The sequence below is a fragment of the Squalius cephalus genome (assembly GCF_949319135.1).
Source record: "Squalius cephalus genome assembly, chromosome: 22".
In the NCBI taxonomy this organism is placed as follows: Eukaryota; Metazoa; Chordata; class Actinopteri; order Cypriniformes; family Leuciscidae; genus Squalius; species Squalius cephalus.
Window position 1 is genome coordinate 21,640,165 of NC_137143.1, and position 21,938 is coordinate 21,662,102.

At 36.9% G+C, this 21,938-nt stretch overlaps 4 protein-coding genes across 7 annotated transcripts in view; 2 read left to right on the forward strand and 2 right to left on the reverse strand.

Moving 5' to 3' along the window:
* The first annotated feature begins 1,468 nt into the window (after nt 1-1,468).
* Nucleotides 1,469-7,386, forward strand: rbm39a (RNA binding motif protein 39a). 3 transcript variants are annotated; one of them, XM_079857423.1, is made up of 17 exons: nt 1,469-1,747; nt 2,286-2,348; nt 2,517-2,577; nt 3,710-3,759; nt 3,852-4,034; nt 4,402-4,467; nt 4,573-4,626; nt 4,723-4,840; nt 4,952-5,104; nt 5,192-5,329; nt 5,414-5,479; nt 5,626-5,830; nt 5,939-6,019; nt 6,131-6,251; nt 6,328-6,433; nt 6,534-6,612; nt 6,717-7,386. In XM_079857423.1, exons 3-17 carry the CDS (start codon nt 2,572-2,574, stop codon nt 6,815-6,817), a joined length of 1,527 nt encoding a protein of 508 aa, XP_079713549.1. In that variant the 5' UTR covers nt 1,469-1,747; nt 2,286-2,348; nt 2,517-2,571; the 3' UTR covers nt 6,818-7,386. The 3 variants fall into 3 exon arrangements, with proteins under 3 accessions (XP_079713549.1, XP_079713548.1, XP_079713550.1); XM_079857422.1 differs by lacking the exon at nt 2,517-2,577; XM_079857424.1 differs by lacking the exons at nt 2,517-2,577; nt 4,402-4,467 and having other exon boundaries at nt 1,472-1,747.
* Nucleotides 6,999-9,726, reverse strand: LOC307150314 (pyruvate dehydrogenase [acetyl-transferring]-phosphatase 1, mitochondrial). Its single transcript, XM_079857425.1, has 2 exons — nt 9,473-9,726; nt 6,999-9,225 (listed from the first exon to the last, which is right to left on the reverse strand). The coding sequence occupies exon 2, from the start codon at nt 9,189-9,191 to the stop codon at nt 7,659-7,661; it is 1,533 nt and encodes a 510-aa protein (XP_079713551.1). The 5' UTR covers nt 9,192-9,225; nt 9,473-9,726; the 3' UTR covers nt 6,999-7,658.
* A 636-nt stretch (nt 9,727-10,362) lies between these two features.
* Nucleotides 10,363-15,760, forward strand: nfs1 (NFS1 cysteine desulfurase). The gene is made up of 13 exons (XM_079857700.1): nt 10,363-10,696; nt 10,897-10,973; nt 11,085-11,201; nt 11,343-11,426; nt 11,590-11,742; nt 12,736-12,829; nt 12,914-13,048; nt 13,122-13,279; nt 13,359-13,464; nt 13,553-13,634; nt 14,512-14,595; nt 14,733-14,822; nt 15,027-15,760. The coding sequence occupies exons 1-13, from the start codon at nt 10,588-10,590 to the stop codon at nt 15,088-15,090; spliced, it is 1,353 nt and encodes a 450-aa protein (XP_079713826.1). The 5' UTR covers nt 10,363-10,587; the 3' UTR covers nt 15,091-15,760.
* Nucleotides 15,761-16,229: 469 nt separating this feature from the next.
* The window catches only part of dvl1b (dishevelled segment polarity protein 1b), a 45,425-nt gene continuing 39,716 nt past the window's right edge, over nt 16,230-21,938 (reverse strand). The window contains exons 15-16 of one of the 2 annotated variants that reach the window (XM_079858204.1): nt 20,834-20,870; nt 16,230-18,546 (exon numbers count right to left, since the gene is read on the reverse strand). In XM_079858204.1, coding sequence (XP_079714330.1) covers nt 20,866-20,870 — 5 coding nt within the window. In that variant the 3' untranslated portion in view covers nt 16,230-18,546; nt 20,834-20,865. The remainder of the gene's footprint in view (nt 18,547-20,833; nt 20,871-21,938) is intronic. The other variant, XM_079858203.1, reaches the window with a different exon arrangement.

Genomic DNA, 21,938 nt, shown 5'->3' on the forward strand with positions numbered 1-21,938 from the left:
AATGTGGGGTCATATTTTTTTCTCATTTTTTTTTTTACTAATCAAAGATGAGTAATGAACTTGTTACTTTATATTTTTCATTGTATAGGTCTACTTCCTGTAGTATATCTGTGTACTGCTCTGATTCACTGTCTATGCAGTCTCAGAGGTATGGTCGTAACACTTCACAATAAGGTTTCATTAGTTCATATAGTGAACTCAGTTAACATTAATATGAACTAATGAACATACGTTACCAGCATTTATTAATCTTTGTTAATGTTAATATCAACATTTACTAATACATTGAATAAAAGTTGTATATGTTAAAGTCCCCCTGTGAAGAAAATCAAGTTTTTAATGTTGTTTATATGTCTATGTGTTTTTTTAAATATGATTTAAGACAAACCATGAGAAAATTCATAAGTCAACACCATTGCGGAGTATTTTCTCTTAAAAAAACTGCAGTGAACCTAAGACAAAAGGCGGTTTTAAATCGCTGGTGTTTCTGACGTCACAGACTACCTTGTAACCAATGTGTGATAGTCACCAAGTGAATCTCTGAGCTGGTGTGAGTGAGTGCATGGAGGCGGGGCTAATTTGCATATTCATAGAACCACGTATACTAAATTAGGCAAAGGTATAGAGTTACATTCAAGCTATTTTAAGGCATGAAGAAATTTGTTTCAAGGAAAAACAATAAAATATGTCATTTTGGTGATCAAAGACGAGTTTTAAGGTATAAAATTATTGACCACAGGGGAACTTTAACATCAGTTAATGCACTAACATGAACAAACAATGAACGACTCTATTTTTATTAACTGACATTAGCAAATATTAATAAATAGCCTACTGTAACAAATGTTTTTCTCATTTTTAGTTCATGTTAGTTAATATTCACTAATATTAACAAATGAGACCTTATAGTAAAGTGTGTTGTAAAATAGTCAACTGAGTGAAACAGACTTGAAAGCCTGAGAGAGGAAAAGTGTTTAATGTTCTATAGAGAATACATTATTATTATTTTTATAATACTGAGTCATTGTTTGTATTTTCTTTTTTGTACCTACACACTTCCTTTGTGGTTTGGTGCCATAAAGATCACATTATTCCAGACTCTTGGTGGTCTATCTGTTTATGGACAGACATACAGTCAGATAGATAGATAGATAGATAGATAGATAGATAGATAGATACTCGTACTACAATTACCATATCTTATTCTATGGCAGAAATAGTAAGAGTAGGCTATGTGGTTTCGAATTCAGCAAATTACTATTCTTTATTAAAATTAATTTTATTAAAGGTGCCATATTGAGATTGAAGGTGTGGGGCTGGGGGTAGGGTGTTGTAATTAAAATTAAAACTAAAACTAAAGTTTCAGGGTGTGTCTGTTTGTGTGTTATTTATTGTCACTTTGCCGTATTTCCTGTTCACACTTCCGTTGTCAGTGTGTATAACACGACTTCCCCCTGGTGGACAGTTCGGCGCACTTCCCCTTATGCAACAAGAACGAGACGTGTACGCGCAGTAGCTCTTTGCCGCCAGTCAGCTTGACGTTTATAGCCGCAGCACGCGCCTTGTGACTAGTATTAGTTGAAACGATAACGTTTTGGATTAATACCGTTGTGTTTTTTTAGGTTTGTGCGGATTCGCGTTAAACGCCTGGGGTTTGCAACTGTAGCCGGAGAAGACAGTAGATCCGGGTTTTAGCGCTCGTTTGTGGAGTCAGGATCGTAAAGCTCTGTAGGCCGCAGTGTCTAAGGTAAGACGAAAAGGCTAATATCTATTTACAGTTTTGATCTAGTTATAAGAGCAATCTGACCAATATCAACTTGCTATGTGTCATATGATGATCTCATTGATATTAAATGTATTTAATCCGTGTATTTGCGACGTGTAGGGTGGGTAGTTTCCGCATGTTGGCATAAACAACGACTTTAGCCAGGTAGCTAACAAGCTAACAAAGCCATTTTAAAAATTCTCCACCGGTAATACGAAATATGTGGACAAAAAATATCCAAACGTACATACAAGTCCGTTATATGTGCCTCAAATCACTTATGTTGTCTAAATGTGTCCAAAATTTGATAAATAACAAGACAGTTCGCGATTGTATGTGAGAGAAACGTTTCATGAACCTGTCCACGTCTAGTCCGCAAGTCTTACAGTACGAGTGTAAAAATGCTATTTTAACATAGAAGTTAGACATATAGCCTATGTGTTGTAATTTAGAATAATATTTTTATGTTTAAGTTTAACATTATAACGCCACTTAAAAATACTGTTTTCCTCGCCTGCAGATCAACAACAACATGGCCGATGATTTGGACATCGAAGCAATGCTCGAGGCTCCATACAAAAAGGTGGGTGTTAATGCAAGTAAATAAACTCGCTCAGGAATCTGTTTAACTTTCATTTGAAACTGCTAACCAGTCGTGTTTTCGTTAAGACTTTATTGTCAGATCAATAACTTTAATGTTTCTGTCATAGTGGTTTCAATGAATAAATTGCCCATCTATCTCTTTTTGTAGACTTGCCTATATCTCACCTCTACTCCCATGAATTCCAGTGTGAACTGTCAAAAAAATGAAGGTAGTAATTGCCCAATATATTGATGTACTGTGGTACCCTTGGTTGAAATACATAGGCAAAATGATACATAGGTCCCGCCAGAATAAATGCAGTGGATTCACATAAGAGCTGGTATGAACTCTGTGGAGACTGTATTCATGTTATTGTTTGCATGATATTCTTAGCTCCATATTTTGTCGTAAGGAAGTTTTCTTCCAAAATGGCTAGAACTAGATTTCATGTTTTACCATATAAATATATGGCAGGTAACCACTAAAAATAAATTGGCCTAAAATGTCATAATCCTTAGTGCAGAAATCCTGGAGTTGACATACCCAAGCAAATCCACAGTCTCCTTAATTCTCTGTTCATCGCTTTGAAAATAAACCAAGATAAATATACTGTAAATGTCATCTGTTTTAGTGAAAAAATGTTTATGCATGCTGCTAACATTGAGAAATACTTATAAATGGTTATTCTGCGGTTTTACAAACAGGATTTGATGGGGCTCAGCATATAATGTCATAACGTTCACCATAAAATACATTTATCTTGTAAACTAAGTATCTACAACAAAAGATCAACTCAACTATAGATGGTCTGTGGGAGTCGCTATTACTAAGCCGTGTGAATCCCTGTTTGCTTCAGGGCGAGATGTGTGACTGAGGTGGCATCGAGCTCTTTCAATCCACGAAGGCAAATGGGGTGAAGATCACTGGAATGGCATCCACCACTGGAGCTCGTTTAGTGGCTGGCTGCTTGCGTTGCCACTTTGGGTCTTAGGCTCAGATAGCCTTGGTACTGAACCTGTTGGGCTGCTTAATGAATGAAGTGTCTAAAAAAAAAAAAAAAATGCTTTTTTTTTTTACATACCCAGCATAGCACTAGCACTTGATTTTATTTATTTTTTAATTTTTTTTTTGGACGTTTTACACAAGTAATGCACTAGTAAGGAAGAACGACATTGGCAGCCATGTGGTTGGTTTCTTTCTAAAGGTCCCCCTTGTATTTATCGTCTTCCCACACAAACCCTGTAATGAACTCCTATTTAATGATCATATCATATTCTCTTTTGTTCCCATCCCTTCTTTATCCTTACGACTTGAAATGTTTCGCCGTCCTCCTCATGCTGTCTTCTATCGACCCTGCTTAGGATGACATCAAGTCCATAAGTACCAATGGCCACGAGGAGCGGAGCAAGAAGTAAGTTTTTAAATTTTCCTAACCATTTTACTTTGTCTGACAAAACGCTCTTTCAATATTTTACTAACTGAACTTAACCTTTAAATTGAAAGAAAAAAGAAGAGCAAGAGTCGCAGCAGGAGCCGGGAGAAGAAGAGAAGCAAGAGTCGCGATCGCAAGAAGAGTCACGACCACAGGAGGAGCCGCAGCAGAGAGCGGAAGCGCAGCCGTAGCAGGGAGAGACGCCGCAGCCGATCCAGGAGCAGGGAGCGTGGCGGGCGCTACAGAGCTCCGTTGTACGTAGTTGAACATCTTTTAATCTTTCTTTCAAGTGGCTACACAGCTCAGATATAGTGCTCTTTAAATGCATGTTAACCTGAAGTAAAAGCCTCTCGCAGCGCTCCTGATGAGTGTGAAAATGTCTTCCAGAGAACAATAACTTGGAAGAGGAGTTAAGCTGCCATCCTGATTTATGTCTGTTGTGAATCAGAAGAGAATATGAGTAGAGTCCCCCAAAACAAGACATTTGTTGTAATGTTTACAACATTTACCCTTGTGTTCCCAAATGAAGCTTGCCGTATATATTTAGAACTTGTAGTAGAGTAATTAATGGTAGCTACTGAGATTAAAAACCCTGAAAACCTTGTTTTTTTTAAATCATAGTTCTGGCCTGAAATTTAACGGTGGTCCCAGAGGGAAGACTGGCCCACCTCCTGCCATCAAACTAAGGTTTTTATGATACTATTTTTGTGATGTGTGGGTAGTTGCTTGCTCTTGTGTATGAGTCAGACGTGGAAAGTCTTTCCAAAAGTACTCACTGAAATTCTCTCTCAGTCGTAGAAGGTCTAGGAGCCGCAGTCCTTTCAAGAAAGACAAAAGCCCTATAAGGTAAGTTTTTGACCCTTGAAAATTACATTTCCCCCAACTAAATTCTTTGCTGATTATAGTCATTCACTGCTTGTTTGTTTTGTCTTTTGCTAACAGACAGCCTATTGATAATCTCACCCCCGAGGAAAGGGATGCGCGCACAGTGTTCTGCATGCAGCTGGCAGCTAGAATCCGACCACGAGACCTGGAGGAATTCTTTTCTGCAGTGGGAAAAGTCTGTGTTTGTTTATCTATATGGTTTAAATTTGGACCATTTCTACCTCTGTTACCTGTTCTACTTTGGTTTTGGATAGACACCTCTAATTCCATTTGTTCTTCTTGAAAGGTGCGAGATGTGCGGATCATCTCTGACAGAAACTCCAGAAGATCCAAAGGAATTGCTTACATTGAGTTTGTAGATTCCACCTCTGTACCTTTGGCAATCGGTCTGTCTGGTCAAAGACTTCTTGGAGTACCAATCATTGTCCAGGCTTCACAGGTAACAGAGAAGCCTGTGAATAAATTGGCAGTCTTTGGTTATAGATGTGATCATCCTCTAATTGCAAATTGTTTGTTTGATCACCAGGCCGAGAAGAACAGAGCAGCTGCATTGGCCAACAACTTACAGAAGGGCAGTTCTGGACCTATGAGACTGTATGTCGGGTCATTACACTTCAACATCACAGAAGACATGCTCAGAGGCATCTTTGAACCATTTGGACGGGTAAATGTTGCCATCTATTATTTGATCACTTTATTTTATCACTTATTCTTTTAAATTTATATTGATCTTTCCTTGTTCATGCAGATTGATAGCATTCAACTGATGATGGACAGTGAAACGGGACGATCTAAAGGATATGGCTTTATCACAGTAAGTTGTATGGTCAAACTGCTTTTGAAATGTCAAAAATGTTAAGGTGCAGAATTTTTTGACATTACCTGACAAGTAGCTGGTGCCAAGCTCTAGAAGAGGTTATGATCTTCTCAAGAGCTTATCAGCTTTTCCTCTTTCTTCAGTTTTCTGATGCCGAATGCGCCAAGAAGGCTCTGGAACAGCTTAATGGCTTTGAGTTGGCTGGCAGACCGATGAAAGTGGGACATGTGACAGAGCGCACTGATGCCTCCACTGCCAGCTCCTTCCTGGACAATGATGAGCTGGAAAGGACCGGTATTGATCTGGGGACTACCGGAAGACTTCAACTCATGGCCAGACTGGCCGAAGGTAAGGATGTACTCTGACCTGCCGTATTAACATGTATGGTTTTCTACTGTTATGAAGTGGGTAAATTCATGTGGTGTTTTAAAATGCTTAAACTTTGTTATCTGTTAGGTACTGGTCTGCAGATCCCACCCGCTGCACAACAGGCCCTTCAGATGAGTGGCTCCATGGTAGCCATGGCTGCAGCTACTGGTCAGTTCCTTGTCTTTTGTGTTAAATACATGTGCCTTCATTTATCCATTTATTTTTTTTAATTTAATAAGATCAGTGGGGTTTGTATTTAAAGTCTGTCTTTTCTTTCAGCTGCTATGAACCCTGGATTGAGTTTTAACATCAATGTGCCCTCAAACCAAGCTTTGAATCTACCATCGCAACCAATTGCAACACACTGTTTCCAGCTGTCTAACATGTTCAATCCAAACTCGTAAGTAGCAAGAAAAAATCACAGGTACATCTGTGTAGAGAAAGTAATGAGTTTTAATTGTAGTGTTTTCTTGCAGAGAAAATGATCTTGGTTGGGAAATCGAAATTCAGGATGATGTCATTGAAGAGTGCAACAAACATGGTGGAGTCATACATATATACGTGGACAAGAAATCCGCTGAAGTGCGTGGCTTTCCTTAAACATTGTCATTAATTACTGTAATAAATGTGGGGCTTATGTATTTTAATTTGTAATTCTAAACTTCATTGTTATTTTTCTCAGGGTAATGTCTATGTGAAGTGTCCCACCATTCCCGCTGCCATGGCTGCAGTCAGTGCGTTACATGGACGCTGGTTTGGAGGTAATTCTAAATTCTGTCTGAATTGTTCATTCACTTATCAGTCCACAGTTACAATATGCATTATGGTCTGAATTGTCATCTCACGTTTTGATTTTATATTTTAGGTAAAATGATCACAGCAGCTTATGTCCCTCTTCCTACATACCACAACCTTTTCCCAGAGTCAGTGCAGGCTACACAGCTTCTTATGCCCAGTCGCCGGTGATCAATCATCTCTGGAAGATTCACATTTTTCAGCCTTGCTCTTTTTAACTTTTGGACAACAATAACGGCAAGCTGTCTCACATTTGTTTTGTTTCCTTTAAGTTGGTTACAAAACCAGTAAGGTTAAAACTTCACTTGCATATTGTCCTTACAGGTCTTGGGCATTGAGAGAAGTTCTGTGGTTTAAAAAAAGTTTCCTATGTACAGCCTACTTATTGAATTTTGCTTCTTGATCTTTTATTGTTCGTACATATTTTTTTCCCCTTCCACATATATTGTCTTTGTGATAGATCCGATTGGCTTGTTTCTCACTTGAGGAAGTGTACAATATTGCCAGATACACAATATAAAATAAGTATTGATTTAAACTCTGCAATTTTGATCAAACATCAACATATTCAGCTTTTTGGCTCTATGAGCTGTGGGAACTAAATGGCTGACAAATATCTTTTGTGTTCGTTTAGAGACCATAAGGTTTAGAAACATCTTGTTTTTTCTAATCAAGATTTGATTTTTGTAAAGTCCTTGATGAAAGTTCATTTCAAATAAAGCCAAGATAACTGAAAATGATTCTTGCTTAATTCGAAAAAGTTAATTGTGTGAATTTATAAAAAGTGTATTTTGTTGGTTGAAAAAAGTGTCACAATATCTTTTTGAAATGCAAACGTGGAGATTTAATTAGACTGCTTACAATAGACAAGAAAAGCTACCATAAGGACCATTTGCTTGAGTAGAAATTAGATTAAACTGCGAAAGTGTCATTAAAATATTAATTTGCTCTGTAATTTGTACAAACATTAAATGTTCAAAATACAACATATTTCATATTAGCTTCAAGTAGATTAACTATTAAAGTGGATGACTATAATTGTTATATCATCTCTGTACATTCTTGCCAAATCCTGGGGCAGACTGAGCATTTTGGCTATACGCTTATGTTCAATGGAGCCGCTGCCATCGCCCCCCAGAGCGTGACGCATCAGATGAGTCGCACTGTTCTCATCCTCCAGAGCAGAGAGAGCTCTACTCTTCCTCTCCTGCAGCAGTCTATGCATCTGTCCAACTGTAAAACTTAGTCCAGAAACTGGCTTCTTCCACTGGATGTCAGACAGGTGTTCCCCTAAGACTTGCACAACAGTCTGCCTGTGCATCATTTCCCAGAGACCATCAGAAGCTAGAACCAAGAATTTGTCCTGGGGTCGCAATTTATGAGAGATGATTTCTGGCTCTGCTGTGAGGTAAGGTGGTGTGTGGTAGTTCGGAGACAGTATTTTTGCATTTTCGTTTCCGACCAGCAGCTCTGGACGTGCCTCGTAGATGCGATTCAAGAGCTCGCTGCTCCACTTGAACTTCATGTCTCCAAAAGCCCTGAAAGGTATTAATAAGCCCAATAACCTGTCATGTTTCACCACCGTCTTATGCTCTGAAGCAGGATGCTCAGAGAGAACTCGTTGCATCTCGTCCGGGTTGTGGGCATTATGGTCATTGGTAATAGTGAGAGCTGACCACCTCCCATCATCCCCTTGGACTCCAAGAACGGCTCTGCTGTCACCCAGATTGGCTACATGAAGATCTTCTCTGTCCACGTGAGCCACACAAGCCGTGCATCCAGACAGAGCCACTCTGAGAGGTGTGAAATGAGAAAAGGGAACCCCAAAGTCCACCTGGGCCTCCAAGGATATATCATTGTCCAATCTCTTGAAAGCGCTTCTTAAAGCTGTTTGTATATCATTGTCCTCATCCTCGTGAAGGTCTATCCTCTCCTGCCAGTAGGTCCTCAGACTATTGAAGTATAGTTTGCCAGCATCTGTGCTAACGTAGTCGTTGGGATGCTTGTGCCATTGTAGCACGGGAAGCACAGGCCGCTCACTCTCCACAGCCTCCTCTATATCAATTAATGTCTTCAGTGGAAGTAGAGACACAGCTATGTAGTAGAAGAGACGTTCACTAACTGCTTGTGCGCAAGCAGACCCTGCATGACCATCAAACACTCCGAACAGCATGCCACGGCCCTGTAGACATGTTGCCGCACTCCGTCTGTCTTCGCTTGGGGAGTTTGATGCTAAGATATTACTGTCAAACCCTTTTATGATCACATTATACCGTCCATCATAACCATTTGCTTTTAAACTATACTCATTAGCCTTTAAAGCATGGTTTATTTGTGGGAGTGACATCTGTTTAGCCATGCCATTGTATTTTCTTCTGGGGTTTAGAATCATTGGTGGATATGTGCAGACTGTAGATTTTGAGAGATGTAAATGCCTTGTGTGCAATAAAGTGGTTCTATTCAAAGTCACATATCCATGCATTGCTGCTGTCCATCTAAGAAATGACCACTGATGTTTGAGGTGGTGCACTGAAGTTGGAGACATCTATGCCAAGAGATGTTATGGATGGATTATGTACCTGTAAATGTTTTATAATAATAGTGTATGAGTGAAATCTAATCAAACCAATGTAAGCAATCACGATTTACTGTGCTAAGGAAGTATATAAATAGGCGTACAAATCAATTCCTGAATTAGTATACAGTTCAGCCATACTGTGCAACAAAATGAATGCATGCAAGATCAACTGTTGCTAAAAGATCTGAAGACACCAAATTATTCGTTTTCAATAAATATAAATACTGTATAGAAATGTAGAGGCCTACCTTTCTTTTAGAACCGATCTGAATATTTTAATCGCGGTTTTCCAGACTTTATGTTTCACAGATCTACTTCCTCATTTTCACACGTTGTTTTCAAGTTATTTTCAAGATAAGTACAAAGTCCATTATTTATATTCTTAACTGCGCCAGAGCGCGCCTACGTTGAGAAGTTTTTTTTTTTTTTTCTGCACGTGACAGAGCGAAAATTAATTCGGCTAAATCAATTATAACACAAAAGTCATCTATGACATAATCAGTCGAAATTAAGATGCTGAGTCATAATTATAAGATAAAAGTCGAAATTATGAAACCAGAATTATGTCTTTTATGTCAATTATGTAATATCATCTTTTCGAATGTTTATGCAATAATTCCTTTTTTGTCATCATTTCAACTTTTTGTCATAATTATTGCTATCTGTGTTTAAAAAATAAAAATAATCGAAAATTCGTAACATAGGCCGGCTACATAGATTAAATGATTTTATGTAATGACGCAATGTAGCGACGAGTCACTTATTTGAAACTGTTCAAAAGAACCGATTCGAGGATATTATTTGGAGTTCTCGTCACTACTTTTGAGAAAATACAAACAGCAGTTTTAAGAATAATATTGTGTGACAGGAGAAACTAGAAACTAAAGCTTTCTTTTAATAAGCGGGGCTGATTTTTCCAAAAATGAACTGAATATAAGCAAAGAGTATAGAAGCCCTATACTCTTTGATATAAGCATGTCCAAGGACAGGGAACTGTACAGAGCATGTTTACAATTTCCGGTAAACGAAAAAGACCAGGCTTACTTTTCAACCAATAGACTCCGTAAACGACACCAAAACCCGCCCACAAGAGACACAGGTAACCAATGAGAGTTATAATAACAGACGTCCCGCCCCCGCTGTATGTGCGTCTTGTGTAAGAAGAACCACCGAGTGTTTTTGAGAGCTTATGACACACTGTTTTATGGCGACAGTGGGCATGTCCTCGCTTCTGTAGTTGCACGAATAATACTATTATTTATCTGACGGGCTTATTGTTTGACAAAGGCTTTGAAAGAAACTCTTTTTAATACATCTATCCATCTATCATCGTTTATGTTGAGAACACTGTAATTGCATAAACATGATGAACAGGACATTATCGAGAAAACTTCTGGGCTCCATGTGTGGGATCTCCAGCCCTCGACTGAGGTTCGCTCAAAGCGCTGCGAACACTGTTCAAAGCCAGAAAGGTAAAGTTTTAACTACATTTCATTCTCTAGTCTAGAGACCGACAGTGACGCAGTTGAATTGAGCTTGTGTACTCGAGGAGGCTTTGCTAATGTAACACACTTGCATGTAAATACATGCTTGACTTTCTTGTATGGCTCTATTTATTCTAAGAGTTACTGTAACTTTTAGTGCTGATAAATATATCTGTCTTATTCCACAGAGTTGATCAAAACTAGGGAACTTGAAAAGGATGAACTGAGACCTCTGTATATGGACTTTCAGGCCACCACACCCATGGTACCCAAGCCATTTAGTTCAATTACTATTCAAACTCGTGAATCTAGTTCATGAGAACATTTCTTGGATGTTTACATGCATTGTTTTCATTGTTTACATCTGATGCAACAGGACCCAAGGGTTTTGGATGCCATGCTCCCCTATCAAGTGAATTACTACGGCAACCCACATTCCAGGACTCATGCTTATGGATGGGAGAGTGAGAGTGCAATGGAAAAAGCAAGAAAAGTAAGTCTTTATCCTTCATAAAACCTGTATGTTTTTATTCGATAGCTGAGAGCTTTATTTATGAATATGAAAGCATAATATTTAGGTTTAGCCAAAAATGCACTGTTTACTGTAACACACCATTGTTTATTTCCCCTTCAGCAAATAGCAGATCTTATTGGTGCTGACCCGAGGGAGATTGTGTTCACCAGTGGTGCGACTGAGTCCAACAATATGTCAATCAAAGTAAGTATGTCATTACTGTTAGGAAAGATTAGGATTAGGAGGAAGTGGGACGCTGGGGCACAGATGACTTGGCATTTTCTAAAATAATCAAATGGGTGAAGTTTATATAGGATCCACTGAATTAAGAATTACAAAACAAATCTCTGTATTTTCTTGTCTTTAGGGTGTGGCTCGGTTTTATAAAGCTAAGAAAAAGCACATTATTACCACCCAGACGGAACACAAGTGTGTGCTGGACTCGTGTCGTGTCCTGGAGGCAGAGGGTTTTGATATAACGTATTTACCTGTGAAAAGTAATGGGCTGATTGACCTGAAGGTAAGCTTTCCTAAGGGGGAAGCAAATAATTACATTATTTTGCTTTTCAAATTAGTTTTACTCACTCATCTGATCTCACATTGTTTAACAAATAGGGAGTCCCAAACAAGCTCCAAATTGATTGAAACAATGTTGAAATAATGTTTTTATGGCTGTCACAATAGATTGCAATACTATGATAGTGGCACATTACACAAAACATGTGAAATTTGTCTTAAAAAAATTGTTTGTGTTTTTATTATATTTTAAAGATCTTCAAGACTTGTTTTAATGGTTTTTAAATGTTATATTTATATATATATACTCAGCATTTTCACTGGCCAAAGTTTTGACATCGATACCATGTTGGAAAACTGTCCTATAGATATTTTTAATATTATATCATAATTTGGCAGCAGGTATATTAGGCTGCTGTCACTTTAAGACCTGACACAGGGATCCATTATACTGTTAGATGTGCATTTTCTTTCTCATCGTCTACGTGCTTACGTCTACTTAAAACATAACTAATTGGGTTTATGTGAATATTTGCCAAGACCGGCATTTTGACGTGTGTATTTAACTGTTTAAGTGTAATAAACAGCGAAAAAGATCTCAATTTAGCACTGAGAGGCGGCTTTATGCGCACGCACTTCGGGTAAAATTATGCGCAAAATTCGCAATCCTATTCCAAAATTCAAGTCCTGCAACATCCAAAATATTCATCCTTCACCAAATGAAATGAGTGAGTGAGCGGAGGCTGGTTTGTGTGTAACTTGCTGTCAGAGAGAGAGAGAGCGCAGCTGGTATCGTGTATCTATACGGTTTATCATTTCAGATGCATTTTTAAAAGACTACAATTGAAAAATGTATATATTATACATAAATTCAACCCGCCAAATTGTCTAGTAGGAGTGACTGTGTTAAGCCACCACTGAAATCCATCCGCATTTGGCGGCTTGGCAGGTGTTAATGTCAAGCCCTTTATTTATATCTTATATTTTGCTTTCTCAGCAATTAGAGGAAATGATCCGTCCTGATACAAGCTTGGTGTCCATAATGACCATCAACAATGAGATTGGTGTCAAACAGCCAGTCAAAGAAATAGGTAACCTTTATTTTCTACATCATTCTCCAAATAGATACCTGTCAGTCTTCATATCATCTATATCAAGGATGTTTTTGATTTCAGGTCATCTGTGTAGGTCCAGAAATGTGTTCTTTCACACTGATGCTGCTCAGGCTGTTGGAAAGATCCCTGTTAATGTCATTGACTGGAAAGTGGACCTGATGTCCATCAGCGGCCATAAGATCTACGGGCCCAAAGGTATAGCGCGTTCAACATTTAAATGCACAATAGTTGCATTATCCAAAATATATTAATTGCTTGTGTTTATTAGGAGTTGGCGCTTTGTACGTCAGGAGAAGACCCAGAGTTCGTATTGAGCCTTTGCAGAGCGGAGGGGGTCAGGAAAGGGGTCTGCGTTCAGGGACCGTCCCAACACCTCTAGCCGTAGGCCTCGGAGCCGCCTGTGAGATCGCCCAGCAAGAGTTAGAGGTAGATTTGGGAAAAGTGCTCGTTTTTTTGCTACTACTAGTCTGTTTAAGTTTTACTTTAATTTCCTGTTTATTCTCAGTACGATCACAAGCGTGTGACGTTGCTTGCTAATCGCCTCATTCAGAAGATCATGTCTGAGATTCCTGATGTTGTGATGAATGGAGACCCAGATCAGAGATACCCAGGTGAGACTCCACTTTCCAGTTGTCAATTTTCCTTTGTAAGGATCAAAGTTGACTTAGGTTTGTAATCGAAAACACTTTCCTCCTTCAGGATGCATTAATTTATCATTTTCCTACGTTGAGGGGGAGAGTCTGTTGATGGCGTTAAAAGATGTTGCACTTTCCTCTGGAAGGTTAGTAGTTTAAAATGTCTAACCAGGGTTTATAAATATGGCGAAAGAGCACACACTGTTCATTTAAATATACTAGTACCCACATAGAAAGGTTATCCTTTTACTAAAACTAAAACTATTCAAAATATTTTTGTTCATTGAAATAATAAAATATAATTGTTAGATTTGAATTTATTTGTATATTGTTGCCAAGGCTACATTTTGAATTTTCTACATTTTAAATTTTAAAGTTGATGTGCTAAAATTACTAACAAATAAATAAATAAAACTGAAAGTAAAAATAAATTAAACCTGAATAGTAATGTTTAGAATAAAAGACAAAAGCACATTGCAAAATTATAAAAAAATGAAAATATAAAACTAAAAGCTATTAAGTTCAATTTCCAAAAGATGATTTTTTATTCCTCTTTTTAGTCAACTTTAGCATGGGTGTCTAAACTTATGCATAGCACTGTATATATATATATATATATATATATATATATATATATATATATATATATATATATATATATATATATAGCCTTTTTTCAATAAAAAATACTAATATAACACAAAAATGCAAATGTTTTTATTCAGAAAGATTAAATAGTTTTTTTTTTAGTTTCTCCTGGGAAAATATGATTTTTTTTATCAAATGTCAGATTTACAGATTTTATATAACTGTTATTGGTATTTTTATTGATTGATTGTTTTTGTTTGTAGAGGTAATGTTAAATTATTGTATACAATTAATTTAAATATTATTATTATTATTATTATTATTATGATTATTTTAAATATTATTACTTACAGCAGTGAATATATGCTTTGATGCTGATGAGAAATGAATAAAACTCTTCGTGGATGCAGTGACTTGAGTGTGTTCTTGTTGCAGCGCCTGCACGTCTGCTTCCCTGGAGCCCTCGTATGTTCTCAGAGCAATAGGGACAGACGAGGACTTGGCACACTCTTCTATTCGGTTTGTAGTTTTTCCATAATATCAGTCAAAATGTTTGCTTTTGTGTTGCTTTATCTAAAGTCTCAGTGCAGCATGGTTCCTGCTTGAACCACGAGCACACATACTGTAATAATAAGGGGATCTGATGTTTTTCTCAGATTTGGAATTGGCAGATTTACCACAGAGGAGGAAGTGGACTACACAGTGGACAAGTGCATTCAGCACGTCAAGCGGCTGAGGGAGATGAGGTGAGCTATTCATGAGTCTGACCTGGCATCCCACATCATGGAAAACATGGGAATGTTTAATATTAATATTTTATCATGTAATCACGAATGACTGGGAATGTAATAAAAAGTTATTAGTTAACTTAAAACCCATGCGAACTGGATCTTTCTGTCGGAAAATAAGGAATGTTATAACCTGCTCTGTCCTTTTTTTGTGTCTATTAGTCCATTATGGGAAATGGTCCAGGACGGCATTGACATTAAGAGCATCAAATGGACCCAGCACTGAATCATTCTCAGCGGACGAAGTGTGAAGACCTGCTGTGCTGTAAATACATGTTCTGTACAGCTTTATTAGGCCGCCATACTCAGACCTCTTAGACCTTATTCCCTAAAAAAACACGCACAATTTTATTTCTCAATTTTGGGGCTTTGAACTGTCTGTGTGGAGATTTTAAGTGCACTTGGATGAATTGCAGAGGTTACAGTGGTGTGGATTTGTGTCAGGTTTTTTGATATGTTTATTGATATATTATGTTTACAGTTGCTCTGTGTTTAAATCACTCAAAATATAATCTCAAATGACATCTTATAATGAACACACATTGAATATTGCCGTCATTTTTGTGTGTTTGAGATAATCATAATATAAGCTTCAAAACACTTTAGGGGTCTACCATATTGTTATTCCTGAGACCAGCAGAATTAATTTCAGTAATAAGTGGTTTTATTACAGTAAGCCTTGTGTTAGGCAAGTCAAATGTGAATTCCAAGTTACAATTTATGAGTAAACAATGGACAGTAGGTGTCATTAAATTCACCTGCCCATTAGAAATGTATTGCGTACGACTTCATGCTTATTGTCTAGTATAAGCGTCTTCCACGATTGCGATTCACAAATTCTGTAGTGTCTTTGTTTTATTCAAGAATATGTTATACTAATAAATATCCAAACCAAATTGTTTTGTCTTTTTTTCTCTACATTATACATGTGGTTCAAAAACGTGGGTTTGGTAAATTATTCTTTTTTTGGGTTAGGGTTAGCCTAACCCTAACTTTTAATCAGCAAGGATGCATTAATCAAAAGTAAAAACATGTGGCAAATTATTTCTATTTCATACAAATTCTGTTAATTAGAACTTTCTATTCATCAAAGAATCCTAAAAAAATGTTTCCTCAAAAATATTAAGCGGCACAGCAGTTTTCAACATTGGTAACAATAACAGAAATTCCCAGGAATATATATATATTTTTTTAAATATTGATATAGAAAACAGTTTTTTTAAATTGTAATAATATTTCACAATATTACAGTTTTTACTTTATTTTTGATCAGATAAATGCAGCCTTGGTTAACATTAGAGACTCTGAAATTGTAAAGGCAATCATCTATTTCAGTGTCTGGCAAATGAAAATGAGCCAGAAATTAAGATTAATCGTTTATTTCAGACAGCTTCACTTACAGATGGTCAGACAAATACAACACAAACAAAATGAGATTTAGAAAACTGCTTTAAAATTACAAACACAAGTTCAATTTACTGTATATCTTACATAAATACAAAAAGGCATGACCAGAAGCTCTGTACATATACTTTATACAATTATCTATTTTCATATATACAATAAAAATGAACTATGTACAGCAGTGTTTGCCCAGTCTTCCTAAGACAAAAAATTAGACAACACATCTAAAGATGGAGATTCACAATAAAAGCGCAGATCAGATCTTGTAAAAGTGCCAATTTGACAGTCTTTATCTTGAGCGACAGTCCTCAAATGGTTAAATACTACACCTACAGTAGTACACAGTCCACGTGCTAACTAGTCTCCTTCATTTAGTTACCTTAAACGAGCTTTCTGAGCAAACATGTTCTCTTTGAGACACTGATGAACAGGTTACCAGCACCAGATATCACATCATACAACTGACACTTTATTCCAGGGGCAAAAGACAATATTTAAGAACATCTTATGTAAGAAAATACAACTAATTTCAGACGTTCAGCAAGCGCCAATTTGTTTTGTGCATCCACACTATAAGTGCTGCTTTTGAATTTACCCTGACATCTTTTATATTTCCTGAAAATACATGTTTCTAGCTAGCGTTTCATAGCCAAGAGAGTCATAACAGTGTCATGCTACCATGTTTCCAACCTAGTAGCAATTGGAAACGTGTCAAAATGATTCATTCCTCCAGTATCTGCCACCCTCCCAGACGGCTTGTAATGCACAAGAGCTTTAAGCATTAATCATGTGCACCAAAAAATGAAACTACAATATAAAGATTGTTTTAAATAACATTTGAAAAGGAACAAACACGACATGAAAATGTTGCTGGATCTTAAAGGTGATCAGTAGCCTAGTCTCTTCATGGACAGCTTTGGAAAGGACTAACAGCTCCTGACCAGCAGAGGGCATTGTCTGATTGTCTTAACCTTTTGCTAATCTAGGATTAAAAACGTGCCTGCTGGTGTGTTATTTTATTGCTAAAATGGTTAATACTGGGCTTAAATTTTGTGCTGAGCCTAATGTGTAATGTAACATTAGCCCTGTTTGATTATTTTTTTAAGGTGACAGAAAAATTGGGTGCTTTGTTTGGTTGCCATACTCTCAAATACTTTCAAAAGTTTGGGGTCAGTAAGTTTTTGTTTCTTTTAAAGAAATGAAATACTTAAAAAAATACTATTATTTAACAAGGATGCATTAAATTGATCAAAAATGACATTTGTTTTTTGATGTTACAAAAGATTTCTATTTCAAATTAATGCTGAACTTTCTATACGTTAAAGAATTGTGAAAACGGTTATAATGGTTTCCACAAAAATATTAAGCAGCACAACTGTTTACAGCATTGATTATAATAATCAAGGTTTCTTGAGCACCAAATCAGCATATTATTATGATTTCTGAAGGATCATGTGACACTGAAGACAGTGAAAATTCAGCTTTGCCATCACAGAGATGAAAGAAAAGAGTTATTATTCACAATATTACTGTATTTTTGATCACATAACTGCAGCCTTGCTTTAGCAACATTACTATTCTAAAGGGTCTGTAAGATTGTGTAGTGTATATGCAGGTATTTGCCCTCTGCTCAACACATGATTATCTTAACAAATGATCCTCAATCTTCCACACAAACCTGTGACGACAGTACGGCCACATGTGCAGTTGGTGAAAGTGAGCATGTATTTATGGCACTCATCATGTGAGATTACAGAATAGATTATTTGTTCATCAGATTACATTATGTCCACAAAAAACTCACAAGGGTTTCCCATGGCATGTTGGAAGGACTGGCGACTAGCAGTGAGTTCGGGCGGTATGGTCCCTATCTCCCTCACTGGTGGGGCCCCAGGGGGCCCGCTGCTGATAGCACCCTTAGGGGTCAATCTGGCCAGGCTGTAGGGAGGAGGCAGGCCTGGGGGCCCGTAAGAGGAGGCGTGGCTCCGTTCGCTGAGTGCACAGGAGGTATGGCCGTACTTGGAGAAGGGAGTGTGGCTGTAGGAGAAGGACGTGCGGCTGTGCTGGGAAGGGACTCGGGAATGAGTGTGGCTGCGAGATGAGAGAGCATGGCTACGGTGGCTCAACTGGCTGGCTGAACGCTCAACCCGCCTCCCACCTGCTCTGTTGCCTGAATCCGATTCGCTGCCGCCGCTGCCTGTTGCTTTGCGGTCCTTGTCCCTCGGCACGGGCCGCTGGCTCCTCCCAACGCTAGGGTTGGAACTACTGCTTCGACTTCCTGGAAAATAAACAGAAATTATTTTTTAATCTTTACATGCTTTTTACAGAAGGTAAAACAAAAGTTTCCAAAGTAAACTTCTATGCAATGACCAAAAGATTTGCTTCAGGTATGTCTGGTTGAGGACAGCAGGGAAAACATATACTCAATGCAAATAATAACATTTAAGTAACTACAGTACATTTCAAAGGTTTGGGGTCGGTAAGATTTTTTTAAAATGTATTTGAAAGAAGTCTCTTATGTTCACTCAATGTTGTATTTATTTATTGAAAGATATAATAAAAAAATATTACAGTATTATTACAGTTTAAAACTGTTTTTTCTATTTTAATATATTTTAAAATGTAATTTATTCCTGTGATGGCAAAGCTGAATTTTCCTCAATGTCACATGATCCTTCAGAAATCATTCTAATATGCTGATTTGCAGCTCAATAAACATTCCTTATCATTATTATCAATGTTAAAAACAGTTTTCTGCCTTATATATTTGTGGAAACCATGATTTTTTTCAACTTTACTCACCCTGATGTCGTTCCAAACCCATAAAACTTTCATTCATCTTCATTGACAGTTATGCAACTACCAATTTGACGCTTCAAAAAGTTCATAAAGTTCATAAACTAATTCATATGAATTGAGTGGTTTAGTCCAAAATTACTGAAGAGACATTTATATGATGAACAAATTTTATTTAGTCTTTTAATCACATATAAGCGTTGATCAGCGAACATAAACAGAAGCTCAACCGAACCTTCTTGACGCACGAGAACAAACCTCATTGGTTCTTGCGTAAACTCAAACGTGATGCGTAACACACCAAAACGAACCTCATTGGTTCTTGCAAATCAAGCGATCATGCTTGAGCTTCCGTTTACCACAACTGATGTGTGAGTTGATGAATGTTTATATGTGATTAAAAGCCTAAATTCATCTGTTCATCCAATACATATTGCTTATTACAATCTTACAGAATGCTGCACATTGCAGATAGAGATTGCTTCCCTTCAGAACATTTGGACTAAACCACTCAATTCATGTGGATTAATTTTACGATCTCTTTATGAACTTTTTGAAGCGTCAAAGTGGTAGTTGCGTAGCTGTCAGTGGAGAGTATGAAATCTCTCAGATTCTTCATTTGTGTTCAGAAGATAAATGAAAGTCTTATGGGTTTGGAATGACATGAGGCTGAGTAATTAATGACAGAAAATAATTTTCATTTTTGGGTGAACTATCCCTTTAATGAATCTACTGACCCCAAACCTTTAAACAATAGTGTATGTAATTTTTAAAAAGAATGTCACATATTTTGTTGTAAGGCTGTGTCCAGTGAAACTCAGTGTTTTGGTTCAGAAGCTAACCAAATTATGCAGATAACAAGAAGGAAAGTTTGTGATGTGGCTTCAACCCCGAAAACCATAAACAACATTATGCAAAAAAAAAAAAAAAAAAAAAAATGCAAACTAGACTCCAATAATACAGGTATCACTTGCTATAAAGGATAAACATGATTTATGTTGACCATGATGTGTTTTGCATGGTGAATACTCAAAATAATAATAATAATTATGTCATTAATAATGTTGCATATTGTCAGGCCTATGCAATTAAGGCAATTATAAACGTAATATCTGGATCTTTCAGGAAAAGCAGTTGAGAAGCTCTGATCTAGAACTAATCAGTGCTTCATCCTTCAGCAACTGAAGTAACTCATAAATTCTGAGAAACACTCCATCCCTCACTAACATATAATGAGAAATGTTCTGCATTTCTCGCACTCATGCTATGTTCCATGTTTCAAAGAGAATGATTAAAATATGATGAAAAATGATGGCAATTAAAGAGCTGATGAAATGCATCTATCAGATGTGCAATTAAAACTGGATGACATGACACTGGAGTCAAATGACAATGCAAATGAGTTCATGAGTTGCTGCATCCTGAATTTAAAACAGTCAAACTTTAGACAAAAGCCACATCATTTCACTCTTACATAACAGGCATGGCAAAGCTTTCTACATACACATATGGGATCTACATTGATTTTGTCATGTTTATTCCCAAACTATTGTGTATGCAGTTCATTTGTGTGGCCGCTTTATCCACAACACATGACATGCTGAGAAATACAGAGACGAGAGGCGAGGCAGCAGGACAAATCCAGCAACAGAAATACCCCAGTCATGGAGGGAGACATGACTGTAAGAGAGAGAGAGAGAGAGAGAGAGAGAGAGAGAGAGAGAGAGAGAGAGAGAGAGAGAGAAAGAGAGGGAAGGAGGCTGCCTTACCGGACACCCCAGGGTTGGGACTACCTCCTCCATCAGTCTGCCATTGCCCAGCAGAAACGAACAGGAAACAACACAGTTATGCCGTCTTTCTGTCTGCCTTGTTACCAGAAGCTCTATCAAGTACAATTCATCCTCACAGCCTGAATGCACTACTGGAATTTCATCTGGAATCTGCTCAGTTAAAATAAAATCTTATACGCGCTCATATAAGATATCTATTTACATGTTGCGATGACATGTCGGAACTTACAGAAATATTGTGAAATCCGAAATTCGATAGTCGATACTGAAATTTCAAGATACTAGATACCAAGTTCGATACCACAGTAAAGATTTGAATTCTATTGAACATACTGCTTTATTTAATTATTAAAGTTACATATTAATAAAAATATTTAAGCAATTAGCCTTCATTTATTGTTCAATTACTTCAAGTCAATTAAATCAAATGATTATTAGTAGCTTATATTATTAATTATTATTATTATCAGTCGGTAATAAAGGTCAAAAATGAATTTAGAGCAGCCAGCATTTTCTATATTTCATGTTAATATCATTGTTTGAATAATATTATCAGTGTAACTGTCTAATACATATATACTAAACTGAGTGCATTGAGTATACTTTTGACATTGCATGTCATATCTATTGAAAATAGACACTACCGTTCAAAGTCAGTAAGATTTTAATACTGTTATTCAGCAAGAATGCATTAATTTGATCAAAAGTGCCAGTAAAGACATTTATTATATTACAAAAGATTTCTATTTCAAATAAATGTAGTTCTTTTGAACTTTATATTCATCAAAGAATCCTGAAAAAATTCATAGATTTCACAAAAATATTTATTAGCACAACTGCTTTTAACATTGATAATAATAATAAACGTTTATTAGAATGATTTCTGATAGGGATGGTCGATACCAATTTTTTTTTCATTTGATATGATACCGATACTTTTTGTCACAGTTTTAACAATACTGATACTGATTATTTCTTAAATCGGTATGTGATTTTTCAAAATAATGTTCATTTTCATACTTAAAAGGCAAATTGCATGACACATACTGGCCATTGATTACAAATTTACCACAAAAGCAAATAT

Bases quoted from the DNA above. Each gene is read 5' to 3' on its own strand.
- rbm39a (XM_079857422.1), top strand. From the start codon at position 2,298: ATGGCCGATGATTTGGACATCGAAGCAATGCTCGAGGCTCCATACAAA. The intron at 3,760-3,851 runs GTAAGTTTTTAA...TTAAATTGAAAG, and splicing joins CACGAGGAGCGGAGCAAGAA to AAAAAAGAAGAGCAAGAGTC. The intron at 6,434-6,533 runs GTGCGTGGCTTT...TATTTTTCTCAG, and splicing joins TGGACAAGAAATCCGCTGAA to GGTAATGTCTATGTGAAGTG.
- LOC307150314 (XM_079857425.1), bottom strand. From the start codon at position 9,191: ATGTCTCCAACTTCAGTGCACCACCTCAAACATCAGTGGTCATTTCTT.
- nfs1 (XM_079857700.1), top strand. From the start codon at position 10,588: ATGATGAACAGGACATTATCGAGAAAACTTCTGGGCTCCATGTGTGGG. The intron at 13,049-13,121 runs GTATAGCGCGTT...TGTGTTTATTAG, and splicing joins TAAGATCTACGGGCCCAAAG to GAGTTGGCGCTTTGTACGTC. The intron at 13,635-14,511 runs GTTAGTAGTTTA...TTCTTGTTGCAG, and splicing joins GTTGCACTTTCCTCTGGAAG to CGCCTGCACGTCTGCTTCCC.